This window comes from Rhodamnia argentea, chromosome 10, assembly GCF_020921035.1.
Source record: "Rhodamnia argentea isolate NSW1041297 chromosome 10, ASM2092103v1, whole genome shotgun sequence".
Taxonomy (NCBI): domain Eukaryota; kingdom Viridiplantae; phylum Streptophyta; class Magnoliopsida; order Myrtales; family Myrtaceae; genus Rhodamnia; species Rhodamnia argentea.
In genome coordinates this window covers 15,536,745-15,549,728 of record NC_063159.1, presented here as the reverse complement: position 1 = coordinate 15,549,728, position 12,984 = coordinate 15,536,745, and the positions used below count along the sequence as shown (strand labels likewise).

Below are 12,984 nucleotides of genomic sequence, written 5' to 3'. Positions count from 1 at the left end.
GGGACTGAAATCTTTTTTAAAAAATTTACCACATAGACTAATTATTAATTATAAACAACATGCCACTAAAACGTTTTAACTATAAATACCACGCATATTTTTTTTTTTCGAATCTCTCGCGGTTAGCATTTAAAGTGATCTTTTTCTTTTATTTGACCCTTAATCGAGCTAACGAAAATTTTTGGGACTAAAATGAGCATTTTGCGTAAATTTTGATACTTGTCATGTCCTTTGGACTTTTTTTTTTTATTTTCGGGTAAAAGCGAAATTATCATCCGACATGGCAAAAAGGGTTCGCGCGACCCAAAACATGAAATCGAGGTCGGGGTTTATCATATAGGCCAAACCCGAACCGCCGACCACGAACCCGAGCTCCGTTCCCCGCCTAGGGTTTAAGCATCGCCGGCGGCGACGAGGACTACGAGAATGGGCGGCGCCACCAGGTTCCTGATGTTCCTCGCCGCCCCTCTCCCGCAGCGCTGCCCCTCCTTCCCCCGCCTAGCTCGCCTCCACCACCACTGCCGCCAACCCCGCCACCTATCTTCTCTCACCTCCCGCACTCTCCACCACCACATCCTTGGCGCTTCTACCCATCGTCTCCTTCCACTCCGAATCAAGTCCTCTTCGCAGCAATTTCACGCTCAGGCTAACGCCGTCAGAGACGACCGTTTCTCCGACGCCGCTCATCCGTGGCCGGAGTGGCTCAATCTCATCAGGAGCTTGTCGGCCGGTGGTTATATGCGCAAGGAGGGATTGGGTGTAGTGGCGGCGCGGGGAATTGGCGGCGAGGCCGAGTTCGTGGCTGGCGTGGAATTGCAGGAGGAGTTCCTTCGCGCGGCTGAGGCTGGCTTGGCTTTTGCAAGCGATCGGCCTCATCTTTTGAGGTACCGTTTGTATGGAAATCTTCGTACTCTTCATAGTTGCTTTTTTTTTTTTTTTTTTTCGGCGATGGGTAATATTCACGCCTGGATTTGGTTGTGTAGGGCACTCTCAAAGAGAGATATTGAGGTGGTGGTCGAAAATGGAGCTCCTTTTTTGTTCAGGAATGCTGATGATTCCATCAGAAAAATGAGGGCGTTTATGAGTGGGGAAGAAGTTGGTGTAAGAACTCATTTTCACTTTTCCTTTGCTTGTAATTTTGTTGCGCTGATACTTTATTTGCTTGTTGGTTGTTAAATATGCACACAACATCAAAATTGGCGTTACCAAGTGAGCTTTAGGTACTCATCTTATCCGATCTTTCTTTATGTTCGTACACATGGTGAGCAAGGTCATTTGGTTTGCAAATTGTACGCGCTTGCCTGCTTTGCTGATGGCCTCCTACTCTATCCAAAATTTCCAGATCATTTGGCATACACAAACAGTTCTTGCGGACTTGCATTTAGTGGTTGAATCTTAGGTGTTAAGATTTCGATTTGGTCTAGTTTTCTTCTTAGGACCCGCTTCTCATAATTGGGTCAAGTGTAACTTTCGCCAATTTGAAGTTGTGGTTGTGTGTAGGTAGCGCAGTCACTTTGTAGTTTAAAGTTAGTTTCGATTCTGCATACAGTAGATAATGCTTTAATTTTTCCGGTTCATTTTCACCCTTCTAGTCTATTTGCTGCAACCTTGTCAGAAGCCATCCTTATTTTAGGTAATCTAGTTCATTGTTTTGCAGGTAATACTGTGCTTATTCATTTTTGCTGAAACTCACCCTTTATTATGGCAGATCTGTGTTACTAAGTTTTGGTGAATTTTTCCTCTACAGTCACAGATCACTGCATTACTTGGAGCTCATAGTTTTTCTGGTAGATTGATGAGGGTTCATCATTCGTGATGTGTCTTTGTGACCGAGCAATTTTGTGGATATTGTGTTATGGCAGTCAAAATTGACATCTGATTTCGGCATTCTTTTTGCTTGTTTTCATTGCATAGATTGTTGATGGCGATAAAGCGCAAACAATTGATCTGATGAGGTTTATATTGAGTTATGCCTGCAGTCCCACCACACCAGAAAAAAGTGACTTTGGTAATCGAAATTTAATTGCATCAGTACGGAATCTGCTACAGGAGATGGCAAATCCAAGTAATTTTGCTCCACCATTGAACTTTGCTGGTTCTCTCGAGAACCAGTTCTCTGGTGGCTATGGACAAATTCCTAGGCCCCGTAGGCCAGATATTGAAATGAAAAGAGGTGATTGGATCTGCCCAAGGCAAGTGCCTTGTTCTCTGTACCCAAACTGAATTTCATCTGTAATTTTACCATTCTGTATAAACCACTTCTTATGATATGTGAATTGAATCTCTCAATTGACATTTACGAGCAGGTGTAGTTTTATGAATTTTGCGAGAAACATGAAATGCCTTGAATGTGAAGAGGCTCGACCAAAGCGACAGTTGACAGGCAGAGAGTGGGAGTGTCCTCAGTGAGTATTTGCTAATTTAGATGTTTCTTACAAAATATTTTGTGAGTGGCTATTATTAGTACAAGTCTGACATACGAGAAGTTGTTAATATTATCATCATCATTTTTTTTTTACATTCTTAGATGTGACTTCTTCAACTATGGGAGGAATCAAGTATGCTTGAAATGTGAATGCAAGCGTCCTGGAGAGATTTCATCCACTGTACCATCTGGATTTGGTTTAAGTCGTGGTACTGTTGAAAATGATAATAAAATTGACTTTGAGAGGAGATTAGCTGCCAATGCAGGGAAGGCACCAAGCTTGTTCAACAAAGTTTCACAAGTAGATGGCACTACAGGCATTTACAGTGCTATAGCTGATGAAGATTTCCCTGAAACTATGCCACCGAGGCAAGGAATGACCAGAAGTAACTTGACTGCTGACGGAACTCCAAATATTGATGATAACCGAACTTGGAATGCAAATAAGAGACTTGATTCACCTTTTTCCAAGTCATCATCTCCACAGCAAGGACAGACTAGAGGAAACAATTCTGGTTATGTTCCTTTTGTGCCTTTACCTGCTGACATGTTTGCAAAGAAACCCACAAATTCTGAAACTGCATCAGACAACTTGGTGACAGATGGAGCTGCTTCTCTAGCTTCAAATGCCAGAAATCAAGGTTCTTCTGTTTCTGGAATTAACTTCTCTGGTAAATCAGGAGCTGGTCAACTGTCTTCTTGCGAGCCAGTTATCCATACCGAAAGCCAAGATGGAGGAGAAGAAAATTCTGAGAGATGGTTTAGGAGAATTGCAGAGTTACATGATGCTCGAGATCTGCCATCTGCCACTTCTGATGAACATTTCCCTGAGACCATGCCCATGCATAAGCGAGAGAACCGATCTGCAGTTGGAAGGATGAAAGATCATACCTTGACTTCTCCAACATACAAGAGACGTGCCGCAACGGAACAAGGTAACAATTCCAACTTTGTTCCCTTTGTGGCATTCCCACCTGGGTCCTTTGCTAGGAAGGAATACCAGCAGCCTCACAGTGCCTATACTACTAATTTTGATACAAAATCAACTCCTGCATCTCCAGGGGAGCTTCCACTGGAGGCAAATGATTCAAGTTCGATGCTGCCTAATCGCAATGAGCAACCAATGGAAAACCAGCATATTGATGGTGGGAGCTTGAATATAAAACCTCCTGTAGAGAATTCAACTCAAAATAGTTCAACCATGACTAAAGGGGCAAATAATATAGGGACGCTGCAGGACTTTGGCAATCATCAGACAAGCAGCAGGAGTGGTGTTGGATCGTTTCAAGCTGGTAGAGATACAAGAGAAAGGACAAATCTGGTGAGCAGTTCACGCCAACCATCAGAAAGTTTGAATGTGAGAGAGCAGTGGAGAGGTAAGAGCTTGGAGGGTTCAGCCGTGAAAGAACCTAATCCTTTGGACATGTCAGAGGAGGCAAAGGCAGAGAGGTGGTTCCGACGTGTTGCCCAGATTAAGGACATTTCAGAGCTGAGCCAAATACCAGATGAGGATTTTCCATCAATAATGCCAATGCGGAAAGGAGTAAACAGGTTTGTGGTGAGCAAGAGGAAGACGCCATTAGAGAGGAGGCTGACTTCTTCTCAGTATAGAAGGAATCTCCCGGTTGTGACCTCTGAACCTGTGAAAAACGAAAATGAGAATAAGTGATATCCAGGTTTTCCAACTGTTTTGATGCTTTGTAAAATCATTTACTTGGCAATTTTTTTTTTAAAGTTAATAGTTTACTTCAGAAAGTGATTCTTTATCTATTTACAAAGTCCGCAGAAAACATCTCGAGCCTTCAGGTCTCAGCTTATGATTTCTTAAGGCGCTTCGTACCTCTTGTGCCATTGCTTATAGTCAATATAACAAGGGGAGATAAAAGCAATGTGCTTGTGGAGAAGATGGAGAGTGAGGTGTTGGAGAATGTGTGTGGCAGGAGGATCTTTTTTAGGGTGATGAACCGTGCTCGGATTGGTAAAAGATGAAGGAAATTTTGGTTTTCAGGGATAGGAGAAGTAGTTGTAAGGGAGGGTGGGTGGTGTTGAACAGGTGGTCTCCCTGTGGTTGTGACTCCTGTGTTCCTTGTATGTGGAACGGTGAGATGAAGCTTCACATTGTTGTCGGGGAACCTGCAGAAGGTAATTTTAGTAGAGAATTCCACTTTTGCAGTCTAGTGTTATTTTTATTTATTTTTTTAATCTTTTATTTGCGAACTCTCAGTCTTATATCACTTACCATAATCTGGTATTTTTAATTCGGCATGCTTTTAGGAACACTTTGATAAGATGATCAGAGGAGGATAGTACATCACTGAGAATAGGATGTATTTAAAGTAATGTCCTCAATTCAGTGGCACCTTGCTGACATGTGGTATTGAATTTTATATATAGCAAAGTTAGCTAGTGGAGATAAATTTAAGTAAAAGGGGAGAAATGCTAATTACGCATGTTATAATTTTCTTTGCAAAAAATTTCATTTGGGCACACGATGTATATCTAGATATACTGGCTTATGTAGGTTAGCGAGTATGTGATAATCATGTTATAGAAATAGAAGGGACGCTTTGCAGGAACTTTGCTATTCTAACGCTTGGTTTGACAGAGAAGGGAGGGGGAAAGTGGACCCTGTTAGAACAATATGAGTTTGCCAAATTGGTCATATTTCACTCTGCTTTATTCATCGAGACAAATATAGACGAGGACTGTTGCCTCCTTGTTTCTCAGCTGCTTGTTGGAGGGCTGCGGTTTCTGCATTTCACTGTCACGTGGATGACTAGGTTTTACAGCCAGTACAAAACTGAATCTGCAAATGTAGTAGCATGTGCCAGAATCTGGCCCCTGATCTACTATTGTCTCTCGCGCTTTACATAACAAGTAGAATAAGTTGCTCTTGCTCTTGCTCTGGTAGTAATCAGGGTCAGATTTTTGGGTTGCCCCAGGTGAAAAAATGCAATTGTAAAGGTGATGACTTTTTTTGCTCAGCTTTTGGACGGAGGCAGTCTTTCCTTCTCTTTCTGAACAGGCAAGGACTAGCCAAAGGCTCTTCCCATGCTTTTTTCGTGGCCAAAAGTTGAATGATCCTTTTAATTTTGGATTAATACAACGAAAAATCTTAAATTGATATACACATGATAAATTTGTTTCAAATTAATTTTTTTGCTAGCAAAAATCCTAAATCGGTACACGTGTGATGAATTTACTCTCCGTTAGTTTCGGTCAAAACTTTATTTTCAAGTTGTCGAATTAGATGATACGTGGCAATTAGCGGGTAAATCAGTTTAGGGTTTTTATCTTCCGTTTGTCGCATGTGTATCAATTTAGAGCTTTTCGTAATATTAATTCAATATAATGGAAACTATTATCACAAGTGCAACAAGTATGAGATTTTTTTTTTGGTTAAAAAATTAATTCGTGGTAAATTGATCACAAATATACAAATTTGAGGCTTTTTGAGGTTAAAAAAATTAATTTGAAGGTAAATTTATCACGAGTATACTAATTTAACCTTCTTCTTTCTTTTTTTTTTCGTGCTGTGGAGTGTGGACCCTTTAATTTTGTCCCACGATGTTAAGAAAGACACCGGCAGCATGAGTGTCTCCTATTCATAAGCCAATTGTCGTCTTTCATCAATCGAGAAGTTGTTCAACAACTCCAGATCCGCTTTAGGAAGTTACCAATAAAGTGTCCTGGAAAGGAGACCTTGCCAAATGAGCATAACTATCACGGGCGGAAGCTGTAATTATTTGTGCCAGCCAGCCAGTCGGTCTTTGACTGCCCCAGTTATGATTCTGCAATATCTACAGCTCCAAAAACAGATCCGCCCTTCAGTTAATGCACATAGTCTTGGACAGTCCTCAGATCTTGAACCGGGGTTGTTATTTTATTAACCCGCATGGTCCCGGACCGGAAGGCGATTATTCAATTCGTCGAGATACCGGCCTCTGTCGAATTGGTCTGTGACGATATCGTTTTCAATTCCGACCGGGAGACAAAAGCATCGAACGGGGAGAACCGCACCTGGTCCTCTAGACTCTAGAGAGCTACACCGTAATAGTCCCTCTGGGGCTATAGAATCGACTCAACATGCGATGCGATACGATATGTCGACACATGATTTTTAAAAACAGTAAAGAATTTCGATACGTTGGGACACGTATATTAAATGTATAGTTTTATATAAATGATAAATTATTATGTATGTTTTAAAATATTAGCGATGAGTTTCTTCTTTTTCTTTTGTTAGTGATTCACAATTCGTTTTTTTTTTTTTTTTGTCATTGGGACTGGTTGTGTATATTAACGGTGAGATGACTAGATATATAACTTAAGTGTGTGTATTAAACATTTATATTTTGATCTCTAATTTATTGAAAATGCTTAAAATTGATCTCATGTGTGTTGAAATGGCGTGTCGGGATGCTGGACTCAAGTGTCGTTAGTGTGTCTCAAGTGATGACTACGTGTCGGTCAAGGAAGATAGTATCATAGGCGCGGAGTTTGACTCCGTAAAAAAAAGATCTCGTGCATGTCCAAATGGCATGTCGGGATGTTGAACTCGTGTGTTGTTGGTGTGTCTGGAGCACTGACTACATATCAATCGCATGTCGAAGAGTGTCGGAGTATTGAATATGACATGAAGGCTTTTGAAAAGTATCGGTGCTCCATGGCTTCGACGATATAAGAAAAATTTCAGATACCAAGTAAAATGACCTGCACGAAAGAAACCACCTACTTCTGCTCCAACAAGGAGAGACTAGACGACAAGTATATTACAGGCTAGTTAAGTCCCATGCGAAGATATCACCGAACCCAGTCGATGTCGTCAGATCACCAGTTGTTACGATTTGTTGTTGATCGATTCGATGCAGAAGTTATTGCACGCGTAGCTCAAAACCTTCCTCGTTGACTTGAAACTTGGTCCTTGAGAGCCCACGGAGATTGCCTTTCATTATGTGAACAAGGAGAAAAAGAATTGCTGAGATTGACTGTCTGTCTTAGGCAGGCCCAATCTGAGGCTAGGAGTGGGGCGATGGTGGTGGTTTGATCGAGCATTCTTGAAAGAGGAAAGACGAGACCAAACAAATTGACCTTTTATTGGGATCCCCCGGTTCAGTTGTAGACACGGAAAAGTTCTTCCGAGGCCGGCCGGTTAGTGAAGAAGGACCTGCCACGTAGATCGCCCGACGTTCACGTCAATAATATTCTGCTAAAATTAGCTAAAATGATTCAATTGTCAAAAGTTTTAGGCCTAAATTAGTACTAATGCAATATATTTAGGGACTTGTCTAACACTTTTCCCCCAAATCCTTGCTCCAAGTCACGACACTTTCTATTGGTGCTGAGAGGGTCGATTCTCGCCTGGACCCGGCCTTTGCATAGACCGGGTAATGATAACCGAGACGCTCTAATCTGCGGTCGATCCAATCGGCGCGAGAGGTTGCTTTGTCGAGATGTGGATGCGTCGGTCAACACCCCTATGACGTGATCTTCGCTATATTATCTTTTTTTGGTTCTTTTCTTTCTACCGAGAAAAACAGCTTCATAACAAATCAAAAAAATAGCGAATAATAATAGGGGTGAACAAAAAAATTGAGACCCACCCAAATCGGATTGGACCATACCCAATCGATTGATTTTGAATGGCAACCGGCGGATACCGATCCGGTTATCGGTTCCAATTTGCTAGAACCGGCAGGTAGCGATTCGATCCCGATTTCGGGTGAGAACTATTCAACTGGACAACTCCTATTTATATAATAAAAATATACATTTTTTTGATTGAAGATATCTCCCTCAAATTTTGATTCACGTGACTCCCAGGACTGTTGAAGCAGGAGTTTTACTTCTATAGCTTGGAATATTCTCAACTTCTTGGTACTTCATAGATTCAGTGATTTTCTGTTGGATCTCGCACCCAGAAACATCCCAATCTCTCAAGTATTTTGATTTATCAAGGTCTTGAATTTTGACCGAGTTCTTGTAATTTTACTTATACAGGACCTCGGTTCACCCGCATATCTTTTTAATTGATGCCGATGCTCAGTAGAACGGGTTCCATAGATCCATCCGGGAACCGATGGTTCGGTTCTAGGATGGATCCATGGAACGAGAGAGTGGTTCACGGTTCGCATTTTGTGGAACCGGTCTCTAGCGGGCGTTTCTCGATTCTAAAGTGAGAACCACCCATCCTGGCCATCAATCATCCTAAAATAATAATTTCAAAGAACAGGAGAAATATTTAGGGAAAATTCATACAGAAAAAAAAAAGGGGGGTAAAAAAACAGGGGACGAAAAAAGGGGAAAAAAAAATGAAAGCTTTAGGGGAGAGAGAAGAACACGTCCGACCAAGGAAACGAAAAGCCTTGCAAGCGGAAACAGAGAGCCCGCTTCCACAGTCGCCCCTATTCCTACGCTCTCTCTCTCTCTCTCTCTCTCTCTCTAGACTCTCTCTCAATCCTGCCTCACCTTCCTTCCTTCCTTCTTCCTCCTCTTCATCCGGGCCGACCACCCACCCATCGCCATTTGATCCCTCTCCCATTCGAAGACGCTCTGTTCCTCGTCTCGCGACGTCACCCGGTCGCCTGTACCCTGCGTTCCCGTCCTGCTCTCTCGCACCCATTGTATAGCGCCGGAGAACCATCGCTGCGACGACGCCAACGACCACGACGACGTTTTGGGGAAGCCGTGCCATCGTGCTCCTCGTGAGCCTCCTCCTTCCCGTGTCGCATTGCTTCGTTTTCCGTGCTTCCTTTTCCGGTAGGCATCCGCATTGCGGGGAAGTGGCGATCTCGAATGAGAACGTGACGAGCATTTCATGGTCGGTTCGATTCGCGCACGTGACCTTTTTTCTTTCTTTTTTGCGAGCGTGGGTCTTTTGGCATACACCGCTTACGTTTGGAATCTGTTCGTCTCCGTTGGTTGGGACGCGGGGATGACTTTCTCTGCCCGGAATCGCTGATTTTGCCCGGCGTGGAGGAGGAGTCGTAATGGCCGAAAGGAATAATCCGGCCCTCGGGATTCTCTCGCGCAAATCGCTCTTCTCTCTGTTCACGGTGACGTCGATCGTGTTCCTACTGTCTTGGTTCTTCGTGCTGCAATCTGCCGGCGGTCGGCCTCGCTTCATCGACCACAGCTTGTTGCCCACTTCCAAACTTCTTGCCACATTGGACGCCAGCAACCGTGATAGCCGGAACGAGGATGACGTCAATGCCTCGGTCGGGAACCGCTCGATTCTCATGGACGGTGAAGAAGAACCTGGCGAAGCACCGAGAGCAAAGACGGATGTGAAATGCAGTTTGCCCGATAATAATAAAGTAGCTCTCAAGGTGTACATGTATGATCTGCCCCCAGAATTTCATTTTGGACTATTGGATTGGAAAGCCAAAGGAAACGGCGTTTGGCCTGACATTCGGACTAAAATTCCGGATTACCCTGGTGGATTGAACTTGCAGCACAGCATAGAGTATTGGCTGACTTTGGATCTCCTGTCCTCGGAGTTTGCCGATATGTTAGGGGGTCGCGGTGCGGTCAGGGTCCGTAATTCCAGCGAAGCTGATGTGATATATGTCCCGTTCTTCTCTTCCTTAAGTTACAACAGGTACTCAAAGGTGAACCCGCATCAGAAGAAGAGCAAGAATAAGTTGCTTCAGGAGAAGTTGGTCAGCTATTTGACAGCTCAACCAGAATGGAAGAGGTCTGGTGGGAGAGACCATGTAATAGTGGCTCACCATCCAAATAGCATGTTGGATGCAAGGATGATGCTGTGGCCAGCTATGTTTATATTAGCAGACTTTGGGAGGTACCCTCCGAATATTGCCAATGTCGACAAGGATGTGATTGCGCCATACAAACATGTGATCAGGAACTATGTTGATGATACCTCGGGTTTCGATAGCCGTCCAACTTTGCTGTACTTCCAAGGTGCCATATACAGAAAAGATGTAAGTTCTCCCTTTGCCAGTGTCTGGATAGAATGCTATGTCAGCCACTGAATATGGACACTAGGGTGTGATGTTTAAGCCTGTTCTTGACTTGCTCCTTTAGATACTGTGTTCTTTCTCATGCATAGTTTCTCTTTCACCTTTTCTGATTTCATCTTTGTGCTTGCATTTGCTTATGCTCGTTTGTAAAAGAGAAATTATAGAAGTAAATGGTTAGCTCTACTCTACAGTTGTTATGGGTGATGATCATCTGCAGTCCTTTGTGTCTCTTGGAATTTGTTGTTTGTGCATGTCACTTGTAGTGTTATCTTTTGCTGATTATCCTAGTTCATTTGCTTGACCATCAAACTCAATCTGTGCCACTAATAATTGATGGCCAGACTTTTTAAAAAGGTTATGCGAGTTGAATCTACTGTTTTTGGTGTCTCAATTGCATTTGCAAGAGATAGAGGTCTGAGTTCAGCCTAATTTTACGGTGATTACTTCGAGAGTATACAAGGAGAAAGTTTTTCCTTGTCTGCTCGGGTTTCTATCAGATGATAATTCCAAGAACACTGATTTTGTGTGAATTCAACAGAAACTTTATTTGTTTAAGCTGAAAGGAATCCGTTCTTGAAGATTACATGACTTACACGGATCAGAATTGTTACAAAGAGTAGAATCCATGTCACAGTGCAGCCTTATTCCTAAACATGGAAATGTAGTTGCGGAAATTTTCATTGATTAGGGGTTCTGGCGAGTGCTGTTACTAGTGAATATAATTTCGTTCTCTTTCTAACCGGTATAATTAGAAAAGGACTTCTTGAATTTTATGATTTCTTTTTGAGTTCTTTGAAAGTTAGTTCGGAAAATGAAAACTTGTTTTTTTGGAGAATTAAAGGAAGTTGAGTTACCATATGCAATCGTGAACTAACAGATCAAGACATCTGATTTTTTGCCTTCTCATTTCTGATAAATAGGGTGGATATGTGCGGCAAGAGTTGTTCTATCTCCTAAAGAATGAGAAAGATGTACATTTCTCATTTGGAAGCGTTCGAAAGGATGGTGTCAGAAAAGCTACACAGGGAATGCGGTCGTCCAAGTTTTGCCTCAACATAGCTGGTGATACCCCATCATCCAATCGCCTCTTTGATGCCATTGCCAGTCACTGTGTCCCGGTCATCATTAGTGATGAAATCGAGCTTCCGTATGAGGATGTCCTTGACTACTCCCAATTCTGCATCTTTGTTCGCACTTCCGATGCTATAAAAGAAAACTTCCTCATGAATTATATTAGGAGTATTGGGAAGGATGAGTGGACCCGAATGTGGCGGAGATTGAAAGAAGTCGAGGATTTCTATGAGTTTCGGTACCCATCCAAAGATGGAGATGCTGTCCAAATGATATGGCAAGCCGTAGCTCGTAAGGTTCCTTCCATTAGAATGAAGTTGCACAAGTCTAGGAGATTTGCTCATGCTCTAGGCCACGCAGACAGCAGATCGATATCATTCCAATTGCCCCATAATTTTTGGTGAAAAGATACACATTTCATTCTTTGTGGCTCCCTTTTTTTCAAGAGCCTTCAACGTTGTCCTGCCTGAGAAAGACAGAGAGGCCGCATGCATGTCTTCTCACTGCAGATTTTGAGACTGAAGCTGTAATTGTTGCAGAGGAAAAATAGAAAGGAATGAAGTAATTGTCCGAGCAATTCTTCCAGGATCTATAGCTTTCTTTCGAACTTTTCAGCGATTTATGGCCTCATCCTATAGAACTTACTGGGTGCGACCACATTAAGCGGCGAATCTCTTGGGTAGCCGAATGAGTTCATGAATATTCGAATGGCATTACAAGCTCCTAAATGTGGTTGAGATGGGTATAATACCAAAGTAACATTTATCTGTGACTTTTTCTCTTTTGCTGAATTTACAGTCAACATCTGATTTACATCTTTCCTCAAGTAACAAGGTTCAATCTCAGGTCCCCTGGCTTCATCCAGCATTCAAACAATATATCTATCAGTCCACATTTAAGCAGTCCAATCATTCGTCGACTAATGCATATAGCTTCCTCTGCTTTCACCCAAAAGTCTCAGTTTGAAGTGCCCTGTTACCGTCTAGAAGAAACTCTGTTTTATAACCAAGAACAAAAGATACTCTGGCTACCACCGCACGAGGTCAAGCAAGGCCCTGCCTTTGCACAATCACCATTTCTTTCAATTTTCATTTTCTTTCAAAACTGTTTAAAATTAAAATTTTCAACGCAAAAGGACTGTCATTCTGTATCGGTGGCTCAATTTTTTTGTTTTTTCGTTTTTGTTTTAGCAAGCTCCATGGACTTTTTCAAAATTATTTTTCGAGAAGTGGATGAGTTGAATGGGCAATCGTCAAAAAGTTCAAGCTTAGGTACAATGAGGTTGAGCTCGCAAGGTGGATTTACGAGAGATTTGTGCAGTGCCACCCTAGGAATGAGAAAGCACTGAGACCTCCGGCGGGATCCCGTGACTTCTTCTTGTTGATGGGGGACCATGAACCACGCCCCAACATTCTTGAGTTTAGTAACTTGGGATTTTTATGAATGGATTTTAGATTCCTGTTCGAATTGAATGTTGTAAAATACGTACTGCTTAATATTTGCTGT

General features: G+C 42.5%; 2 protein-coding genes across 3 annotated transcripts; both read left to right on the top strand.

Moving 5' to 3' along the window:
• Positions 1-304: 304 nt before the first annotated feature.
• LOC115731547 (zinc finger protein VAR3, chloroplastic-like) lies at positions 305-4,306 on the top strand. 2 transcript variants are annotated; one of them, XM_030662226.2, is made up of 6 exons: positions 308-884; positions 984-1,101; positions 1,915-2,192; positions 2,307-2,405; positions 2,528-3,360; positions 3,487-4,306. In XM_030662226.2, the coding sequence occupies exons 1-6, from the start codon at positions 427-429 to the stop codon at positions 4,092-4,094; spliced, it is 2,394 nt and encodes a 797-aa protein (XP_030518086.1). In that variant the 5' UTR covers positions 308-426; the 3' UTR covers positions 4,095-4,306. The 2 variants fall into 2 exon arrangements, with proteins under 2 accessions (XP_030518071.1, XP_030518086.1); XM_030662211.2 differs by having other exon boundaries at positions 305-884; positions 2,528-4,306.
• A 5,066-nt stretch (positions 4,307-9,372) lies between these two features.
• Positions 9,373-12,193, top strand: LOC115733756 (probable arabinosyltransferase ARAD1). Its single transcript, XM_030664382.2, has 2 exons — positions 9,373-10,368; positions 11,328-12,193. The coding sequence occupies exons 1-2, from the start codon at positions 9,415-9,417 to the stop codon at positions 11,880-11,882; spliced, it is 1,509 nt and encodes a 502-aa protein (XP_030520242.1). The 5' UTR covers positions 9,373-9,414; the 3' UTR covers positions 11,883-12,193.
• The last annotated feature ends 791 nt before the right edge of the window (positions 12,194-12,984 follow it).